The 22,500-nt window shown below is 33.9% G+C and overlaps 2 protein-coding genes across 5 annotated transcripts; one reads left to right on the forward strand and one right to left on the reverse strand.

The window, feature by feature from the left end:
• Positions 1-1,909: 1,909 nt before the first annotated feature.
• On the reverse strand, positions 1,910-7,787 carry LOC124538037 (GPI mannosyltransferase 3). 4 transcript variants are annotated; one of them, XM_047115040.1, is made up of 10 exons: positions 7,523-7,787; positions 6,906-7,177; positions 6,595-6,820; positions 5,742-5,889; positions 5,495-5,623; positions 5,245-5,397; positions 4,782-4,883; positions 4,412-4,591; positions 3,762-3,987; positions 1,910-2,706 (listed from the first exon to the last, which is right to left on the reverse strand). In XM_047115040.1, exons 2-10 carry the CDS (start codon positions 7,167-7,169, stop codon positions 2,617-2,619), a joined length of 1,518 nt encoding a protein of 505 aa, XP_046970996.1. In that variant the 5' UTR covers positions 7,170-7,177; positions 7,523-7,787; the 3' UTR covers positions 1,910-2,616. The 4 variants fall into 4 exon arrangements, with proteins under 4 accessions (XP_046970996.1, XP_046970997.1, XP_046970998.1 ...); XM_047115041.1 differs by having other exon boundaries at positions 7,528-7,720; XM_047115042.1 differs by lacking the exon at positions 7,523-7,787 and adding an exon at positions 7,445-7,521.
• Positions 7,788-7,828: 41 nt separating this feature from the next.
• Positions 7,829-20,922, forward strand: LOC124538036 (centrosomal protein of 97 kDa). Its single transcript, XM_047115039.1, has 15 exons — positions 7,829-8,147; positions 8,217-8,374; positions 8,755-8,899; positions 9,446-9,561; positions 9,787-9,986; positions 10,613-10,696; positions 11,987-12,143; positions 13,313-13,391; positions 13,921-14,262; positions 14,556-15,117; positions 15,619-15,740; positions 15,985-16,070; positions 16,188-16,295; positions 16,678-16,751; positions 17,061-20,922. Exons 1-15 carry the CDS (start codon positions 8,144-8,146, stop codon positions 17,164-17,166), a joined length of 2,343 nt encoding a protein of 780 aa, XP_046970995.1. The 5' UTR covers positions 7,829-8,143; the 3' UTR covers positions 17,167-20,922.
• Positions 20,923-22,500: the final 1,578 nt, after the last annotated feature.

Genomic DNA, 22,500 nt, shown 5'->3' on the forward strand with positions numbered 1-22,500 from the left:
ACAAGATTCTGTTTAATATTAGTATGTTATGATTCTAATACCTTTTCTGAAAAAATTGTCCAGAAAAAAAAATAAAGAACAGGATTTAGATTAAAAAATTAAACCATCGTTTAAAAATAAAATCTTTATTAAAATTCACACTTCACATAGAAGAAATATTTTATTTATACACAAAAAAAAAACAACATAACTATTCACCAAATAAAATTGCTCAAAATTGTTCCCATAAGTAACGGTTTACATATTTGTATGTGTATATTGAAAATTAAATTTTATATCGATTAAATAAAATTTATTAATAATATTATGTTGCCATGTGAGAAAATAATTATATGAATTTCAGAATTTAATCAATTTTATAAAACATTAAATTATAAATTATATGAACAAATAAGTAAAGCGTTTTTTTATGAACACGATCTTAGTAGGTATAAATATTATACCTATATTTTTTTAATTATAATAATGTTGTTAAAAAAGACAATAGGATCTTAAAATACTCGTCTTTATTATTGAGCAAGGCATTAGTTATATCTATCATATAAAATAGCCTACAGATGAAATAATCTAAAAAATTATAAAAAATGTGAATGGGCAGTAAGACATTTAAACAAATAACAAATATTTTAACATTTCTCTTATATAAGTTTGAGACCAATCCAACTTTAATAATTAATTTTGCTTTAGACATTCCGGTTGAGAAATATTGTAGGGTAATTTCACACAGATGAGTAACTTTAACAAACAACATCCAAATTTACAAGCTGGAGAAAAATAATACTTATTGTATGGAGTGTAAAACAGAGATTGATTATCCAAGATTAACACTTCTGAAAACACATCCACTATTTAGTATAGGGGAGATTTTCTCTATTGTAGTATACAACAGTTTATGTCTTTGTAAAATACTTACTACCAGTTCACATATATATTATTGCAATTAAAAATCATCAAAATGTATAAATTATCATAATAAGCAATAATTAATAGCCAATATAGAAAACCATTTTGAAAATTTTAATTTATAAAATAATTCTACACCTAAGTTTCAATTGCATATCCTTAAAATAGTTTAGAAATATCATTCTAATCTATTGGGACTTTTCGGTGGTAGCAAGAAAAAGTGATAATTTATGATATTGCCTAAATGTGTGAAGTATATAAGCAGTATTATCTATGTTGTTAGTATTTGGAAGCTTTGGCAAGTCAATTTTATAATTAAACCTGTAATATTGGTCATGGATTTTATGAAATTGTGTAAGATCATGTTGTATATGTCCTTATTCCTCATATATGATGATAAAACAGAAACCAGGCATACATTATGTTGATTTTTCCGAATGTCCAAAACTACTTATGTTACAATGGTACGGATTCTGTTTACACATAATATCCAAATAAAGGATTGATATAATATATAAGTACTACTTGCAATCTACGAATAGAAAACATTGGCATATAAGTCCTATCCAATTATCGTGCGCAACAGAATGTATCACCTAAATTAAATATATTTTGAGCCAAATATATTTAATTTTTACAAAATCCCAATGGATCAAAAAAATCTAAGTATATATCGGTTTTTAAATAATATTACTATCAATACATGGTAATTGTTGCACTAGTTTCAGACGTTGCTTTAAATTTCTTTACATCATCAGTTCTCAATTTTTCTCTTACAGTGATTATGAACGATTGTTGCAAAACAAGTTATAAATCGACAACTTATTCATTTATTAGTACATAAAATCAATGGATACATTTTAGCTTCGATTTTAGTTTCCTCCTGCAGCTTTATCTACGAGTGAGGGGCGTAAAGCCTTCCATGCAATAATTCCTTGCAATATACAACACTCTGCTATCGTTTAATAACGGGCCAATAATGTCCAAATAAAATAAATTGTTCGTTTTTAGCAACAATCGTCCATGGCTACCATATGGATGCTTTTGATTCCGGACTTTATTACAACAATACACAATTTAGTCATTATAATTTGTCACATTTTATGAATATATGTAATATTCAACTACGTCAGACATAAGTCAATTTAGCTGAAGATACAATGTTTCTATCACGAATGGCGACACGTCACAATTCTAAAACTTAGTTCAATAAAATACACCAAAACCAAAACGTTTTTCGTCGTTACTAAATCGAATATAAGCCTATACTAAATCTAAAAGTTCGAGATGTCAAAAATAAAATTATATGTTCTGAAAGAAATTACATATAAATAATAATTATATTTTCTATTAAATAAAAATCAAGAGAGTAACAATCCCTCATTTAACGGTAAAAATGCAATTTGAATTCAATGTAAAATGCTTTAAATAAAATGTAATTATCATAATATGTATAATGTACCATTAAACTTAGCTACTTATATTATTGACACTTTCATTTTTTTTTTGTATAGTAATCTAAAATTTAATAAAATCTACTTAGTCAATAAAAACATATAGTAGTCAAAAAATCCCGACTATTTTGAACATTATACCATCACTGTGCAATCTGATTTTAGTTTAAACAGTCACTAGGGCCAATAGAAAGACCGCATCAACTATTAATTGGGTAAAGAATATTTTACTAACAGTTAAATATTCTCCATAGTTCTATCATTGTATAATATCATCTGTTTGTGCACTTGCTTGTCTTTCTATCTTCTGGTACACTAGTACTTTTTCTCCCACTTCACCTTCAGGGTACTGAAACATTCATAAATAAATATTTAATCAAATATATGTATAGCTTATATATGATAGCCGAGATGGCCCAGTGGTTAGAACATGTGCATCTTAACCGATGACTGCGGGTTCAAACCCAGGCAAGCACCGCTGTTTCATGTGCTTAATTTGTCTTTATAATTCATCTCGTGCTCTGTGGTGAAGGAAAACATCGTGAGGAAACCTGCATGTGACAAATTTCATAGAAATTCTGACACATGTGTATTCCACCAACCCGCATTGGAACAGAGTGGTGGAATATGTTCCAAGCCCTCTCCTCAAAAAGGGAGAGGAGGCCTGGAGGCCCAGCAGTGGGAAATTTACAGGCTGTTACTTTTATGTATAGCTTTATTTAACATTACATACCATTGCTAATTTATAAATAATTGACGTAACCAAAAACTGGTATTCTATTAACATCGCAACATATAAATAAAATCTTATAATTATATATTAGCTTTTAAATTCACAGATATCTGTGTGATTTTCTTTGATTGTATTATGTGTGCAATAAAGTTATTTATTATTATTATTATTATTATACTTTGATCATCAAAGACTTTGGAAACAGTACGAACTGATAAATTAATAACCTAGCTTTAATCCAACTTCTTACTAAATTAAACCCATGTGTAAAGAATATAGCCACATACAAAACTGCCTGACCTGCTATGCTTAGTCTTCTCTCAAGCCGTGTCAATTTAATAGATATCTATATAATATTTTATGTATAACAACAATTTTGGACCATTATCTTAACCATCTCTGGTAGAATGGTAATAAGCACAACTATCTATAATAATATTATAAATGTTAAAGTTACTCTGCTTGTCTGTCTGTTGCTATTTAACTACCAAACCACTGAACTGAATTCAATGAAATTTGGTATGAAACAAATTTGAACTCGAAAGAAGGACATATGCTACTCTTTTAGCCTAACATATGTCAACCAAAGTCATGCACAACTTTTTTATCAAAAACACTTTACTGCCTTTAAGGTTAAATGTATCAAAATTGAACCAATTTGGATATAATACCTGTGTGTGAGGTAGTTCATGTATAAGCTTGTATCCTTTCAGCAGGTCTTCTACTCTGCCTTGCAGTACGTCAAACAGCACCACTAGCATCGGCGTCTGTCTGGTGGCGTACACCGACCGCCACCAGCGCTGCGGGTTGTGGTAGAAAGCTTCGGCTTCGTAGGTATGTGAGGTGGCAGGCGGGTCGCAGTTGAGGTAGCGGGTTGACACATTCATGTGTAGATGGCTATAATTTTCAATGTTTTTAAGAGGTTTTCTATTTCAACAGTATTTATAACACAATCGATATATGAGTCGAGATGGCCCAGTGGTTAGAACGCGTGCATCTTAACCGATGATTGATGATTCATGTGCTTAATTTGTCTTTATAATTCATCTCGTACTCGGTGAAGGAAAATATCGTGAGGAAACCTGCATGTGACTCAAATTTCATAGAAATTCTGCCACATGTGTATTCCACCAACCCGCATTGAAACAGCGTGGTGGAATATGTCCCAAACCTTCTCCTCTAAGTGAGAGGAGGCCTTTAGCCCAGCAGTGGGAATTTACAGGTTGTTGTTGTTGTTGTTTGTTGTAAAACACAATCTACAGGTACTGAACAAGGCAGGTCGTCTAAGGAAACCATCAAAACACATTTTTGTAAAGCTTACCTATACAGAGGAGTGGAGTGACAAGGCATCATGAATAGAATTGAAGACCGGTTGTTTGGTAATGCTTCTCTTAGCAGAGGCATCACTTTCAAAGTACCACTTTGATGGACCATGCCAAAGTAGAGGCTAGGTACCATATTTCCAAGAAGAATGCTCAAAGCCACTGTGTATAACTGCCATCTATGAACAAATGCATTATGTTTAGGAGATAATTATTCTGAAAGATCCTAGTTAATTCATTTGATACAATTTGTCATTCTTCCCATATGCTTTAAATATCATATTGTAGTTATTTTATAGGGAAAGTTCATTAACAAAAATAATTTGATGAACAAAATAATTTATAAATTAATAAGTAACTGTAGCTTACCTCTTGGCTTTTCTACTCCAGGGTACAATGACATCTTGGATTAAGTACAGAAGAATTGGCACCAAAGGCAAAACAAATCGGAATTCCTTGTGCGGTATGAAGCTGCAAGAAAGTATAATCAATATCAATTGTCATATTTGTAATTCATGTTACTAATTAAGAATATTGGTTTATTTATTATTTTCACTTGGATATGAGGCATTGAATACTCTATTTGAGACTCTAAAATTCTCTTTTTATATAATGAATATAAAATTCCTTTCACATAAAGATTTTTTTAGCTAGATTTAGGTATAAAAATTGCTCATGAATCCTAAACATATCAACCAAATTCACTTTCACCAAGTATACTCATTGTTAGCACCATTTATATATAAAGATATTTTGGTTTTATATTTATCATCATGAATATAAGTTATGTATATATGCATACTTATATAAATTTTATTTCAACGAAAAATACCTGTGTACTAGAACATGGAGAGAAGCAGCCGCCAACAGAACCAGTCCAATTCTATTCTCTCTTGGCCTTCGGGCTATTGACACAATTGACCAGAATAATGGGAAAATATTAATACCAAGTACTGCTGGAAGACCTTGTGTTATATACCAATGCCTAAAACAAAATTAATCAATATATTAAAAAAAAATTGTACCTTCTATAACTACTAATGTGAACCTCTAAATGTATCTAGGCATAAATGAAACCTTACCATGGATGCTCGCCATAGAATGTGGAAATATTCTGAAGCACATTAAACCTGAAGAATTCCCAGGGAGTGATAATCAATCTACCATAAAAGTATGAGTCTAGAGCCACCATAGCTCCACCAGATAAGACTCTGAAAGGAACAAAGAGTAAACATTAGCTATACATTATAAAACTTTAAGATAATAATGACAATATATCACTGAAGTTAATTTAGTCTTTAAGATTATGGGTAGATTTATATAACTTACACAATAGGCATATAGGTTCTCAAAAGAAGCTTCAGTCGTCCCTGTCTGGTTGTCATGACATTGTAAACTCCAAGAACTAGCCATATCAGAGCCGATGTTGGCCGCACAAACACAGATATACAAGCCAGCCATATCCAGTTATTATTTTCTGAAATTGAACAATAACTTATTTAAGTACATCTTATTGATGAATAAATATCAAATGTAGAATTGATTTAGTCATATACATTATGTAGTACACCCTAATTCACAGTACATTTGTGTCAGAATATACTGTGAGGTATCTGGGCTATATAAGTCTTTACCAAACAGTGGAACATTAGCAAGTTGTTACTATTTTAGCATATTTATTCTCATAATCATGTATATAGGTTATTATAAAGAACATGTCCGTTTCTTCTTGTGCCTCCCCGTACATGACTACACTAAGTTTAAAACTTGATGTTATATGAAATTTGTAATTAATAGTATTTGTATCAAAAGCATAAATATTTAAAAATATATTCAGGTATAAAATAAGTTGCTAATATTTATACTACATTTAAATAAGTTTAAAAATGCAGTAACCATTTAAATCACTCAACTGAATGTTTTTGTTTTTATGTCAATATAATTTTTATTAACGACAACATATTACAAGTCCAGTTTGCTTGCATATAAGGAAAAATTAATTAAAGCATTGATAACATTCAAACTTAAATTCAATTAATTATTCTGACTTTTATAAATATATTTAATTCTTAAATTCCTTTTACCTGATAAATATTTATAAGCCATATTCGTTAATCTATATAATTGTTATTTAAAGTAGTATAGGTGTGTTTTAAGGTAGTAATCACAATAAAAAACTTACCATTTTCATAATAACCAAGTTTTCCCGCTTTAAATGGAAAGATTGACATTGCAATGGCCACAAGAGAGGTTTCCAAGGTCTGCAGGAGAGTTCTACTCGATGTATAGAACCAGAACCAAGAGGTCAATATTAAAAACAGGGCCCATTTTCGTTTGCCAGTCCATTTATAAAAGCTATAGTCAGCTGCTGTACTTATAATAGCTTGTAAGATGCGAGGCAAAAAGACCTTAAAAAAAAAAAACCAGAATTTGTATATAAGTAGTTTTTCTTTTAACATTTTACCTTTAATGTTTATTAGCAAAAGTACTTACCACTGCATCTGCATAATCCAGTCCAGTAAATTTAAGAATCGTGTACAAAACTGCCACAACGCTTGGATATAAGTAACTTCTAAGGCCTTTCTGCCACTCCCAGGTCAGTTCTCCATAGCCGAATGCATGTTTATGGGCTACCTCCAAGGTCTGCCAGTATTCGTCAGGCACGTACCAAGTTTGCACCAAGAATACGGAGAGAATTCGCACTGCTAGTATCCCCAACACAACCTGCGCGGGCCTCAGGCCCTTTGCCAAAACCATTCTCCCGCCTAAAAGAGGTTACATAGTATCAGCTATAAATAGACCCCTAAAACGTGCCTGGCTTTTTAAGTATTTATTAATTTTACAATATTTTTTGTCATTATATAGCTATAATTAATTAGGTCTAATTAGAATTTCCCTAAACCACTATAAACAGAAGAAAATAAGTTGATCCAAAAAATGTCAACTAAAGCGTCCTTTTTAATTAAGGATAAAGCTGAATGAATGGCTTCTTTAAATCCATTTGTAAAGGTTAATAATTCAACATTAGTTACTTTAAATCACGTCTGCTGTATTTATTTATTGTTATTTTATACGAAAACAAATATTCCGTAATATTAACTAACACTAACCTCACCACAAATACACCGCCGCTGTAAAACGTAGTGTTGTCCACACCTCCAAAATTCAGCGCTTAGTTACTATAAAAGTTAAGACTACATTTAAGCTTAATTATTGAGTTGTAAAATTATTGATGTTTTCAAGCTGTGAGATAATCTTAAAAATAAAATATGTATTTAATTTAATTTGTAAATTACAGTTCATTTCCAATTAAGAGTTTAAATTTCAATTTTCAATAATAAAAAAGTGACATTGGGTTGCGTTCTATGAATGTCGCCATTAGCCAATCTTATGTCATTTCGGGACGGTTCCAAAACTAATCAAGAATCAAGATGTAATTTTTAAGCTTGTTACTAAGGCGTGTCGAAAATAATATTATATATTTATCAATTCTTTTATTACATTTCACGATAAATATCATATACATTTATTAACATCATTTTTAAAAGAATAGAATATTATTTACGCTATAATACTATTTAACAAATTAATACAAATTTAAATCAATCTTACATTGACAATTACTCGAAGTTTGTTTTGGTGTTCGGAACGTTAATTTACGAATGTTGATTTTTATGGAAAACTAACATTAGGATTATTTAAAATCAAAACATGCTAAAAATTTGTTAAAAATGGGTAAGTAGTTATTTTAAGGCTGGTTTATTAATTATATTGGCTTCTGTTATACAGTTAATTTTGTTGCAGTGGATTCTAACAATGAGACGCTTGATTTGTCGAGGCGTGGGCTGAAGAAAATAGAGAAAGCGCCTCCGGAAGAATCCAAAGCTATTATAAATTTAATCCTTGACCAAAATGAACTTCAGCGCCTGGATAACATCGATTCCTACAATCGAATTGAAAACGTAATAAGCCTTTTATAGTAATATTTGATAAATAACATCATCGACGTTTTCACAAATCTCAGTGATGTGTAAATAAACGAGGCTATAATTAATTATTCAATCATCTGACAAGAATAATTCAATTAAATTAATCATACAACATACATAATGCAAAACAAATCACTACCATTAAACAACTTGCCAATTTATTATGATAAACAATAATATATTGAAATTGTTTTTTTTTTTTAATTTTTACGGTCGTCTATATTGTAACTGTTGTGTATCTTACCTTATTTAAAAAAAATAAACAAGTAAATGTGTTCAAATGATATCAATTTAAATTGTAATGTTATAAGATGCAACAACATATAATAAATGATTATTGTAATTGGTTTTAGCTGTCAATATGTAACAATTTTCTCGTCCGTATGCATGGAGTGTCCAGACTGACAAACATCCGCACTCTTGCTCTGAACAACAATGGCATATTGCAAATAGAAGGCCTGAAAGACATGCTATATTTGAAAGTGCTGAAGTTGGCTGGTAAGCTGATTTTGATTTATCCTAATTAGACTTATTATATGTGGAAACGTGACTGTTTGTTTGGTATTTCTATATACCTGAAGTAATGGGAAACAAAAATTTATATAACCAGCTATTACTGTTAGCGGACTCAACCAATGTTAATGTAATAAAGCCTATGTACTGCAACTGTAGCTTAAAATATTCCCTACATTTTGTTCTTATTTTTGATCATTTTGCGGATAACCTCAGACTCTGTGTTTGGTTGGTAACTTGTAAATTACCATATTCACTTATTTATAAATTGCCATTATTTAAATATTAGATCATTCAATTTTTTTTTTATTAGTAAATATATATGAATTTTTATATTGCTTAATTTGTGTTTATAACTTATCTCATACTCGGCATTGAAGGATAACAATGCACGGATGCATGTTGCAAGGGTTGATGTAAGTCTGCAACATGTATTTCCACCAAAGCTTTTCAAAACCTTCTCCAATGGGGTTTTATTGTATAAGTGTCTATTATCAGGCTGTTACTTATTATATGTACTGTTATTTTAAGGTAATAATATCAAGTCAATAGAACATCTGAACCACAACATTCATTTGGAACACTTGGATCTATCCAACAATCAGATTTCATTCATAGCTGATATATCTTATCTGAAGGATTTGAAGGTAATTTAATTTGTTTTATGTAGATATACAAGTAAATGTCATTTAGTAGTAATTGGTTAAACAACACAGTGTTTATTTTAAATATTACATCAAACACCATTCCATTTTAAAATAGTTAACATTCAAGTGACTATATGTTTTTCAATTTGAATATTTCTTTGTTATGGATGTAAATACTGAGTTCTTATTGGCATTGCAAGCTACTATTAATGAGTTATATTGCAGCATCTCAACTTGGAACGTAACCGAATAATGGACATGAGGCAGTGCGAGCGCTATCTGCCAGCTCAGCTATCGCACCTGGGACTTGCCCACAACAATATCCAAGACTTGAACGAGGTGTCACACCTGGTACACCTGAGCCAGCTAGATAGTTTCACTATGCAAGGCAACCCCTGTGTTGCAATGGCTGGGAAAGATAAGCTGTATCCTTTGAATATCCTACTACTATTATAAAGGCGAAAGTTTGTATGTATGGATGTTTGTTACTCTTTCACGTAAAAACTACTGAATGGATTTGAATGAAACTTTACCACAATATAGCTTATACATCAGAATAACACATAGGCTACAATTTTTGAGGTTTCTCATGTGAGGTCGTAAAAAAACACATTTTTTGCGCTTACATTGCAAACGCTGACTGAATCCTACAAGATAGATCAAAACAATGTACTACAGTATTGTACAACTTAAAAAGGTCTACAAAAAAGTCCATGATGGTATATGTTTATCTCTTAGGAATAACCCACAATAACCATTTTTTATCCTTTACTTTGTACGAGAAATAATGACTTATTTACGAAGCGATTTTAAGCGATTACTAGACTAGACGGGACGAACCTGAAGTCCACGCGAACGAAGTCGCGGGCAAAAGCTAGTATTTTTATAATTAGTATGTTAATGTAATGCCAAGTTGACTCTTCACAGTCACTAAATCCTTCTAGGAGTAAAGTCTCCTTGTGTAGAAGATATTTTTAAAAATAGAACTTAACTATTCAATTGTAACTGTATGTACACTTTATGATGTTATTTTCTTAACATAAAACAACAGAGGCTTTGACTACCGTCCTTTTGTTCTCAATTGGATAATGAGCGTCAAATCGATTGACGGCTTCATAGTAAGCGCTATAGAGAGGTAAGTTGTGGATTATATGTTTCAAAAATTTTGGTAACTTATCTATGCGAGTTGTAACACCTTCTTCCTTTCAGAGACTAAAAAAGTGAGTAAAAGTGGATAATGTCAATAGGCTATTTGAGAATGCGAAAAATAAATTGTGAATTATTGTAATCAGTGTATATTATGAGTTTAAAAATGGTTATTTACTAACGAAACTTGAAAATAATACTTAATTTATTCATAAATCAATAAATAAAAAGGCATTTCTTCAAACGTTTGTCACGTGACACAAAACGCTTTTGATTGGCCGGGCTTATGATTATATTCGCACGTTATTTAAATATGGTGTTTTTAATGTGATATTTTTCGGCAAATATGTACTAGAAATAAAAAAATCTACTTTTACTAGGTTTCTTAACCTCTACTAAATAATATAAAGTGGATTTTAAAAACCAGTCAAATAGCCTTTTTTTTTTTTCGCTGGAAAAACGCTTTACGCGCTTCCCCCACGTGATGAAAGTGGGGGGGGTGTGTGGGACTCCCCAGTTTCCTGGACGCCGAGTGCACCCAGGACCACCGGGTTTACCCACTAAAAAACCAGCGGTACCCTCTCCGTCTTTCGGCGGGCGCCACGGGATCGCTTACGCACGCTGATCAGTCAAATAGCCTATTGCATTTATATTATTGCATTTATATTATATTGTTATTCTACCGCCAAACAACAGTACTCAGTATTGTTGTGTTCCGGTCTGAAGGGTGAGTGAGCCAGTGTAACTACAGGCACAAGGGACATAACATCTTAGTTCCCAAAGTTGGTGGCACATTGACGATGTAAGGAATAGTTAATAATTCTTACAGCGTTAATGTCTATGGGCGATGGTGACCACTTACCATCGGGTGGCCCATATGCTCGTCCGCCAACCTATACCATAAAAAAAAAAAATTATACTTTATGCTATTGAAAGTATCAGGAATGAAGCTTAATGGAGATGGCCCAGTGGTTAGAACGCGTGCATCTTAACCGATGATTGCGGGTTCAAACCCAGGTAAGCACCGCTGATTCATGTGTTTAATTTGTCTTTATAATTCATCTCGTGCTCAGCGGTGAAGGAAAACATCGTGAGGAAACCTGCATGTGACAAATTTCATAGAAATTCTGCCACATGTGTATTCCACCAACCCGCATTGGAACAGCGTGGTGGAATATGTTCCAAACCTTCTCCTCAAAGGGAGAGGAGGCCTTTAGCCCAGCAGTGGGAATTTACAGGCTGTTACTTTTAAAGCTTAATGATATTGAATCTGCCGCAGCCTGAAGGCGGAGTGGCTGTACAGCCAGGGCAAGGGGCGGCACTTCCAGCCGGGCCAGCAGCGCGAGCTGTGCGAGTACCTGGCCGCCAGCTGCCCGCTCACCGCCGACGCGCTGGAGACGGAAGACCAGCGTAAGCTGCGCCTCATCCTCAGCAAGGTGAGCTGCCAGCCAGGGTCTGAAGAAGGTGGGCGTAGGATTTGTTAGAACTAATATGGAACACTGAGTTCCAGTAGTAGTAGTTAAGTATATCCGTTTTTTAAATAAAACTAGTTATTACGGATTTGAATCGCGTATATTAATTATTTTGGACATCCCGACGTTTCGAGCACTTTACAGCGTTCGTGGTCACGGGTAGAGTCTACAATAATTAATATACGCGATTAAAATCCGTAATAACTAGTTTTATTTAAATGTGTAATAATCGCGAAAATTTAAGAAAGAAAGAAGAAAGAAAGAATTTTTATTTGTAAGCATCGTTTTGATACATCAGTGACATAAACAATACAACAAAAACTAAAACAAAAACTTAAAATAACAATACAATTAAATAATATCTAAGAAAGATTTTAAAAAGAGGCATAAATAAATAAAAAGAAAATGCTGCCTACATAGCAGTAGGATGCCACAAAAAGGGAAATCACTCAGCATTTGCTGTCGTCCTAGGAATTTCACACACAGAAAAAAAAAGAATAACAATAAAAAAAAAAAATTAACGATTTAAATTATATAGATTTTTTTTCCTATACTTAAATTAAAATACGATTAATACTATGTGTGAAATTCGCAAAGACGGCAGCACTGATTTTCAGTGATCACCTTATTTTCGTACGTCAAGTGAACGACATTGACAATAGTCCACTATTATGTCGTGTTAAAATCAAATAAAAAATAAAAGTAAAAACATAGTAAAAACAAATAAGACAACATTATATAGCCGTTTTGTTGCCTTAAAAAAAGTTTTTTCGGCCAAGCCATAATTTTATAGAAGACTGTCGTCAAATATTGACGACAAAGACCAAAAATCATGAAAAATAAATTAAAACAGCTAATTAAATTATTACCCATCAATGGTGCCTTGGTTGCCGAGAATATCCAAGCTGTATTAAATGCTTAGTGGATGTATGCGTCTAAGTACAGTACAGTTTGGAGCTGTTTTCAATCGTTATTTAAACATATAGAATTTTAAGCGAGGCTTTATACTCTCATTCCTACAAGCAGATACTACTTAATTATACTTACATCATTAATAGCTATTAATAAACTTTATGCTATTGTAAAACATTTAACTACTATTACTAAAAGTTGCTCAATAATATTACCACCAGGCTCAGCATCACCAACAACAGCTTAAAGATCAGAACCACAGCCCGGTGAAGTCTAGAATACAATCGCCGAGGATGCAGTGTAAGTTACCAACTCGATATTATAATTAAGAGAGTTCAACTCGGAAACTGCTAGTATCGATGTACTGATTAAGTGCTTCAGCTACTTACATTGGTATCACATTAATGTATGTGATGTCGTCTCACTGATTTGAAATTTAAAATGTTTCGTATATTGTCCAGCTCAAATACGTTCCAAACCCTCTCCTTAATGGAAGAGGAGCCCTTATCTCAGCAGTAATAAATAAATAAATAATAAATAAATAAATAAATATGAGACAACATCACATACATTACTCTGATCCCAATGTAAGTAGCTGAAGCACTTGTGTTATGGAAATCAGAAGTAACGACGGTACCACATACACCCAGACCCAAGACAACATAGAAAACTAATGGTAATCTACATTGATTCGGCCGGGAATCGAACCCGGGACCTCAGAGTGGCGTACCCATGAAAACCGGTGTACACACCACTCGACCATGGAGGTCGTCAAGCAGTGGGAAATTTACAAGCTGTTACTTTACTTTACTTTTACTTTATTGTCCAGCTCGGATATCGCAGCGCCACGTGGGGCGCTCGCCGGACCGCCTGAGCGCCAGCTTCCACGCCGCGCTGGCGCACAAGGGCTCGCCCGCGCACGCCATGTCCGCATCGTGCTCGGGCGAGCTGCCGGCGCACCCGCCCGCCACCTTCGACAGCCCGCAGCACTCGGATCGCATCCCGGTCTCTCAGCACTCGGATCGCATCCCGGTCTCTCAGCATTCTGAGCGCATCCCGGTCTCTCAGCATTCTGAGCGCATCCCGGTCTCTCAGCACTCGGAACGCATCCCGGTCTCTCAGCACTCGGAGCGCATCCCGGTCGCGCAGCATTCGGAGCGCCGCGCTGCAGGTATGGTGTCCCGCAACTTTGGACAGTCCGTAGCTCTTAGAATGTTACTCTTGTATACGTTGACACGTTAAACTATTGGTCCCGCGCTGAACTTTGCAATTGGCCAATTACTACTGAGAAATGACTTCGTGACAGAATTAGGTCAGGATGACGTCATTATCAAGCCTAAACAAATGTGAAATTAAATTTTGGTATAGTTTGGTTTAGCTTTAATGTTAACACATGGGATACAATTTTTTGTATTTATATTTTTTACATCGAGCAAAACCTGAAATTTAATATTCCTTTCGCAGAATGTCAAACGATAGCACAGACCAAGCCTGTAAATCAATCTCTGGAAGCCGCTTCGAAAATGGTCCCAGTACCGGAATCCTTGATGAGCCCCGACTACCAGGATCCCATCTACGACATCCAAAAAACGATACCGAAATGCACCAATTCCGCAAACAGTGTGTCCAACACCTCCTCGCAATCCAGCAACAGCAGTATCAACGAGGAAAGGAGACCATCGATCAATAAAAACTTCAAAGGTTCGCCGAAACTTACGAAAAGTGCGACCTCGTCCCCTAAGTTAAGGTCGAAAATCGAACGAAAAGGCAGTCTCTCGAAGGTAGAGGTGAAAAACGAAAAGAGAATGAACGGAATGAGTGACAGGGAAGACAATATCGACCCTGATAAGCTGGAAGTTATAAAGCTCGCGTCGAATCAGAGGCGGCAGAAGAAGATGAGCGTGGAGACGATGGCGGCCGTCACGATACAGAAGATGTGGAGAGGCTACAGGAGCAGGAATCTGAATAAGGACACCTTGAGGATACTGCATGCGATTCAGGCTGCACGAGCAAGACAGCATATACAGTAAGACAATTATACACATTGACATAATATAATATATTTAACATTACGCTGTTTAAGTAAAACAAAGTACTAATCATAAAACTTTATATTCGATGCTTGTAATAAAAAAAATATTAAATGAGAAGTTTGAAAATGTAACTTGCTTAAGAAATTATTATACTGCAAGTGAAAAAGTTAAATTAAAATAAAATCATCCAAAAGTTTTGATCCAAATTTCATGCGCTATCTTAATTTGGGACCTTTTTTCAAAATCAATATTTACTTAAAGTTTTTATTGTTACTAAAAAGAAGATTTAACTTGTCATTCTACTTCTTGCTGTTCTTGTTGCCATTAAAATTAAATACATTATTCATTTATATAATGTTCTGTTTTTCCATTTTGATGTATATTATCTTGAAATAACATAAATACATTAAACGGGTGATTGACAAGACAGGGTTAATAACATTTTACAAATGTTAGATATTCGTTTTAATAGTTTGTTTTATGGTTTTTCAAAGGCGTCTAACGTGCGATATGGAGGCGACGAAAGCAGCGCTAGAAAGCGAGAGGAAAATACAGCAATTGCAGATGCAGGCGATCAATGCGCTCTGGAAAAAAGTATCCACCCTGCAGAGTACTGGTAAATACAATTTAACCAATATTTTAGTTGAGTATGGTATGGTAAAGCAAAGCATAGAGAGGAAACCTGCATGTGTATTAAGAAATTTACTTGCTAGTGTATCCATAATGGAATATTATTTCTACAAAAGTGTTTACGTTTTTTTTTTACTTTTAATAAAAGAACACACGTCACATATTTTTGTATCTGGTTCTCGTTTTAATTTTGGTCTCAATGGAATATATATCATAGTAAATTGTTTCAGATCCGAAGAACAGAGTGTCAGAGTCTGAAGACAACTCGGAGGCTCTACGGCATCTCACGGAGACGTGCGTGTCGCTACAAGCTCAGGTGATCTATAAAATATACTATGTCAACCCTCGTCTACTCGCATCGTCGCTGCAGTCTAACTAGTCCCAAGTGCTTTTGCCATAGTATGTATCGGCTACATGACCCTAAGCCCCGCAGGTGTCGGAGCTGCAGGGCTGCGTGCGCGAGGTGCTGCGAGCCGTGAGCCGCACGCGCGCCCAGCCCGCCGCCACGCAGACCGACATCAGCGCCGTGCTCACGCCGCAGGTATCCACACACACACACACACACAGACACACACACACACACACACACACACACGCACACATACACACACACGCACACACACACAAACACGCGCGCGCGCGCGCACACATACACACACGCACACACACACACACACAAACACACGCACACACACACGCGCGCGCACACGTACGCACACACACACACGCGCACACGCACGCACACACACACACGCGCACACGCACGCACGCGCACACACGCGCACACACACACACACATACACGCACACACACACACAAACACACACACACGCGCACACACGCACACACACACACGCACACACACACACACACACACGCACACACTACGCGAGCACGCCCCTAACGTGTGCCCGTGTGTGCAGGAGGAGCGCTGCGGCTGGCTGCGGCGCCCGCAGTCGCTGGCGCTGTCCGCGCCCGCCCCGCGAGCCGAGCGCACGTGAGTCCATTGCGCCCCACGACATGTCATATTATTCCAATCGTATTGTACCCGTTGATTCGAATTTTAAATTACGCATTTTCTCCCATGAAAATTAGTGTTATTTATTGCCTGTATATTCTGAATAATGAAATAATATTATTTTTGTTATTAAGGAAGATGTATAAATAGTAGAAATTAGCAGAAAATGGTCAAAATATAAAGAATATACATTTAAAAATTACTAATGGTTCATAATAAGTACAGCAATAATAAAATATAGCCATACCAAATTGTTGCATAATTAATAGAGTATTGTACTATTTCTAGCGATAAGCCTACTGAAGTTGAGAACCTGGACATAGAACGAACGGAGTCCGTCATAGAAGAGCCGAGCATAGAGAACCACAACGAACGGGAAATAATTACCGACTGATGCTAATACACGCTTTATTGCTTAAGCACTACGGTCCAGTGTCGCATGCGCAGCTTACCAATACGACTTTAATGTCACAATGCCCACTATAGCGCTAAGCCGAGTTACTTAAAACTATTTTTATCCTTTTCTTTTATACTAGAAAAACAAAAGAAGAAAGGGATAGCGATAGATTTTTAGCGAACATTTCATGAAGAAAAAACGCAGTTATACAACGAGCTTATTTATATTTCACGCACTGTTGTTGATAAACATGATATCTCGGAAGTGAATCGGTAACACCAAATTATTTTAAATTATTATTTATCTGTGATTTTAACACAAAAAGACGGAAAAAGACAAAAATTTGAAATTATTTTTATATTTTTTTGAGATATGCTTTCGAACATTTATTTCTTACTTATCGAAGCGTTAGAATTTATTTTCAAAATTTTCAAATTTTCGGAATTTGTGCTAAGAAAAGTGAGTGTTTCGTATGTAATTTTTTTTTATATCACAAAACAGTTTTTTACAATTTTCAGTTTTAGTTAAACTTCATGACATTAGGTTTAGTTATTTATTTTTTTATATATTATAAGTAAAAACCAAAAAGAACAATTATCTCATTACGTTATCAGCTTATATTTTTATTGATAACTCTTAAAAAAAGGTCACACTCGAATATAATTTGTTTAATTTTTTTCACAATAACACAAGAGTTCATTTTGTAACTTAAATGTAGCATTTAATAAATTAAAACAATTAAGTTTGAACCTTATATACATAGTAATTAAGTTGAAATGTGATTAGTCTTTAACTATATATGTATTAAATGGGTACTGTAATATTTATACACACTCTCGAAATGAGTTCTGAAATAAGTCTACAATGCACATTTGTTTTTGTTAACACATGAAACATCCAGTAAATATTAAAATTCAGAAATGGCTGCAGGCTGTCAGTACTGATTTTTAACAGGCAATTAATAATATTTCCATGACTTAAAATAAGGCAATTTTAATATGACTCCGAAACTGTCTTTATACGCTTCAATCAAAAATTGCTATAATAAGATACTAAAAGGCATATGTTAGCCTACTTCTTAAGTTGTTCGCATATTAAAGCTGTTTATTATTTTTGGGTCGAGCTGAGCTAGTAAGTGACGCTTTGGTCTTAATGCCCTTTACAAAAGATTCAAAAGAATAAATCTGACTTTGTTTATGATTAAAGCATACGCATAAGCATTGTATTAGGATCAAAAAATTCTTATATGATAGAATTTACAATGCTAAAATATAAGAAGCTTTTTTTTACAGCTGGTCATTGCTGGATCTAATATTTATAATACTGTTATTCATAATAATACTGACACTGCCACTAAACATCGTTTGTATAAAACTTGGGTCCCATATGAATAATAATATTCAATGTCAGCAAAGTAATATTCATTTTACTAAATATTCTATCTAGAACTCCATTGGTAATTATAAAGATTTTTTTTTCTTTAGTACAGTCCAATTTGTGTGTTGAAAATTTACTGAAATTTCTTTAAAAAATGATCAATCGTTTATCTCTGGGTCTAGAAAATTTACGAATACTCAATATAACAAAATGTCATGTTATAATATCCGGCTCGAAGGATCAGTGCTGACGTGGACTTACTGAGCTTTCCGTGTAAATATACAAAGACTAATTTTAACAACTTATTTATAAAATAAGATTTTAGAAATCGACGAACTTATTGATTTAGATGTATTTTAGTGTTGTTGAACCAAATTATGTTGAAACCGAGTTATGTTGTTTCGTTTTGTCGAACTTTTTTTTAGAGTAGCTTTAATAGGTTTTATTAGATTATTTTTTAGTATTAGATAATGTTTATGAATATTTGTAAAAGTTATGAATGGTATTGGGAGTCTTCATCTGGAAATAAATAGTTTTGTAACATCCCTCAAAGCAAAGCTAATGTATAATTTAATGTGGCAACTTTTTTTTATATTATTTCAATTTTCTTAAGGATTTTTTTTTTAATTAAGTTTGCTCTTCACATATGAACAGTCTTAGATACGAATTCCGTGTCATATAGAGAGAATTTAATCTATTGTGCTTCAGATGGCTCCCTTATTATTGTGTAAACATTTGCTCTTTTATTTATTTCTTAGTATAAGTTAATTGGTGAAGTACATGCCTTGTATCGAAGCTTTATACATATTATTTTTGTCACTTTTTGATTAGTTTTAAGGTGTTAAGCACCGTATCTTACTACGCTTGTAAAATTTGTATTATTTCTATAATTATTTTCTATATTCCGTTTGGATAATTCAATAAACAAATTGTAAACGGATTCATTAAAAAAAAGTACGATATTTTTAAAACAAACATTTAAATTTCAAAATTAAATTAGTAATTTACAAATATCTGACAATAATTGTGAAACAAATAAATTGAATCGATCCAAACGGAAATAAGTTTAACTTCTATGTACATTCTCCTAGTCATTTTTAACGCGTCATTTTCATATATTTAGTATAATTCAATAGATGTGTATTGATTACCCGAGACTCACTCCGACTGCGAAATGATTTAGATTTTTCTAAATTGTAACATAATATTTATTTTTCTATAAGAACCGGTACAAATGTAAAAATCCGTCGATCGACTGAGTTGAGTTGTGAAGTAATTAAAAGTTAGCGTCGCGGTCGGTTGTTAATTATACACTTTTATGACTTTGCTTATAAATATTGTTTACGAAGCGATTTGTTTAACAGTGCCGTCTTCTTCTTTCGAATGTAGATTCAGTTATGCCAGAAAGAGAGAGATTATCGTTCAACTAATTTCCCGCTAAACAGCGTTTATAAGGAAGGCCGTTGATATTTACAAAAACTTAATTAACACTTAACGACATGCTAAATACAGGCAATATGTATTTTCTTGTAATGTAATATGTAAATTTCCTTTTAATTTTATTATCTTAATTTCGAACTACGTACAATAATTACAGGAAATCCAACTGTAGACGGATTGATTACTCGACTTGTTTAACTTTTTTATAAAGTTATTTATAAGTTGGGTGATGGGTGCTTTCAAGTATTTTTTATCTTTATAAATAAACAAAACAATTCGAGAAGTAAATATAAATTAAAACATACAACATAATACCATATTCGAATATGTATTTTTAAATATTATTGAGGGTGCAAATAAAGCTCAATTGAAACCAGTTACAACCGGTTAAGGTTCTTAAAGATTGCACACCTGGTGTTGGTGACACTATCTAGTATATAACGTTTTATTTATTATAGTAACTGGATCACATAAATGCTTGTCTTTCATTACCAAAGATAAGAACAAATTGCTTTCAAATGCTTGCTTAGCTTATGAAGTACAATTGTAAGGTGCACAAAAGTATGTAATTATTTTTTTTTTTTATTTAAATGAACGGTGGTGTCTGTAATCATTGTTGATTGTACGTGATGTGTTGTTGTATTGTTGTCCTTCATGCCCTGTGATGTACAATCTTGTTATGACTTTATAATTACATCAACACTTACATCCTTCAAATTTAATTAAAATTGAAAAAGTTTCGAACATGTTAAATTTCTAAATAAACGGTTACAATGAACTGCCAATGGACAATATGTTTTGTTCAAACAGTAATTATAAAGTCAGTGTTCCAAACTTGCCGTCCTGTCCACTTCAATTAACGCGTTCCCACCTTTTTGTTGTCATTACTTTAGAGCCTGTATTTATTGTGTTTTATAAAACCATTTTAAAAATAAATTATGTGTTTTATTTTTAATTATGACATCGTAGTTAATACTTTATATTGTATTTGCAATTTTATGTCAAACTGTAGTTGGATTTCATAAAACTAATTCAATTCAATTCTTAGTTTAATGGCTTTTAGTTGTGCCGGCAGGGCACAGATTATTTCGCCAATGTCACGTAGGATGGAGAAGACACGAATGAGATTGATCGGTGCGGTTGAGACACTAAGCTCAATTGAATTTTAAAGTCAAGAATAGTAGTATTAATTTCCTTGTTAATCCTTAACCTAGAACAACACAAACATTAAGAGTTAATAATAGGATAATTAAAAAAAAAAAAAAAAAGTTGTTAGTATTCTAAACTACATGTGTAATAAAATATGAAAAATTGGACTATTCACAACTTAATTTTATTAAATTTGATATATTTACATAAGATTGAACAAAATGGACTAAACACAAACGTCAACAAACATTCAACATTTATAGGGCGAGGGACTTTAGGAGGGAGGATGTCATAAATGGGACGAAGAAGTTTAGGGCAAAGGAACAGGATATGGGTTGCAGAGCCTTCGTCTAGGCCACATTCACACAGCGAGTGATCACGAACTCTGATTTTTGCTAGATGAGTAGGTGTGCATGAATGGCCGAGGCGTAACCGACAGATGGTGGAGGTGACCCAACGGTCAGCGTGCCTGTGAGATGAAAACCAAGGTCGCCTCGGAATTTCAGGTTGTAACGCCGAATAATATTTACCCTTGACCAATTTTGATGAAACCCAAAAAGAATTCCAGAATTTATTCATTTCAGCTTTAGCAAGAGAAAGCAAATCCTGAGATGTGTTGGCAAAATGCTCAGATGTACCAGATTGGATAGCAATCTTAGCATATGAGTCTGCCATCTCATTACCCGATATAGCTGAATGGCTAGGAATCCAGACCAGCAGGACTTGTAGCCCTTGTTGATGACAGGACAACAGGGCCTCTCTGATCTTAAAAACGATTGAAAGTCTTGATCTGCTACGAAAAGGATTCTCTTGAATGGCTAACAGACAGCTTAGTGAGTCACATAAAATAATTGTTTGCTGAATATTGTGTGACTGGGCACACATTACAGCTTCCAGTAAAGCGATTGCCTCACCGGAGAATACAGAGGTTTCGGGGGGACATTTAAATAATAGGGCTATTTTAAATTTAGGAATCCAACAAGCTGCACCAACGCAGCCGGTCGGCGAGAGCTTAGAGGCATCAGTATATATAGGGAGATGATTTGGCCAATTTTGATGAAAAATTGTTTGAAATTGGATATTAGTATCAGGGGAACCTTTTACGAGTCCAAGATTTGTAATTATTGGAGGATTATAAATAAGTGCTTTAAAGGAGGTGGAAAAGAGAGGATTAGAGGGAAAAGTGGTAAGTGGATGGGGGAGTTTGGTATACTTGAGGAAACTGTTTAATAGGAGTGGGGATGCCGGATTATCTGAGTTACAAAGGTGGGATAGTTTGTTTAATCTGATCAGTAGAGGATGGGAGGGTAGCTGTAACAATCTGATGATAAAGCGGTCACAAAGATATTGCCTCCTTATCTGTAG

This window comes from Vanessa cardui, chromosome 19 (genome assembly GCF_905220365.1).
Source record: "Vanessa cardui chromosome 19, ilVanCard2.1, whole genome shotgun sequence".
NCBI lineage: Eukaryota > Metazoa > Arthropoda > Insecta > Lepidoptera > Nymphalidae > Vanessa > Vanessa cardui.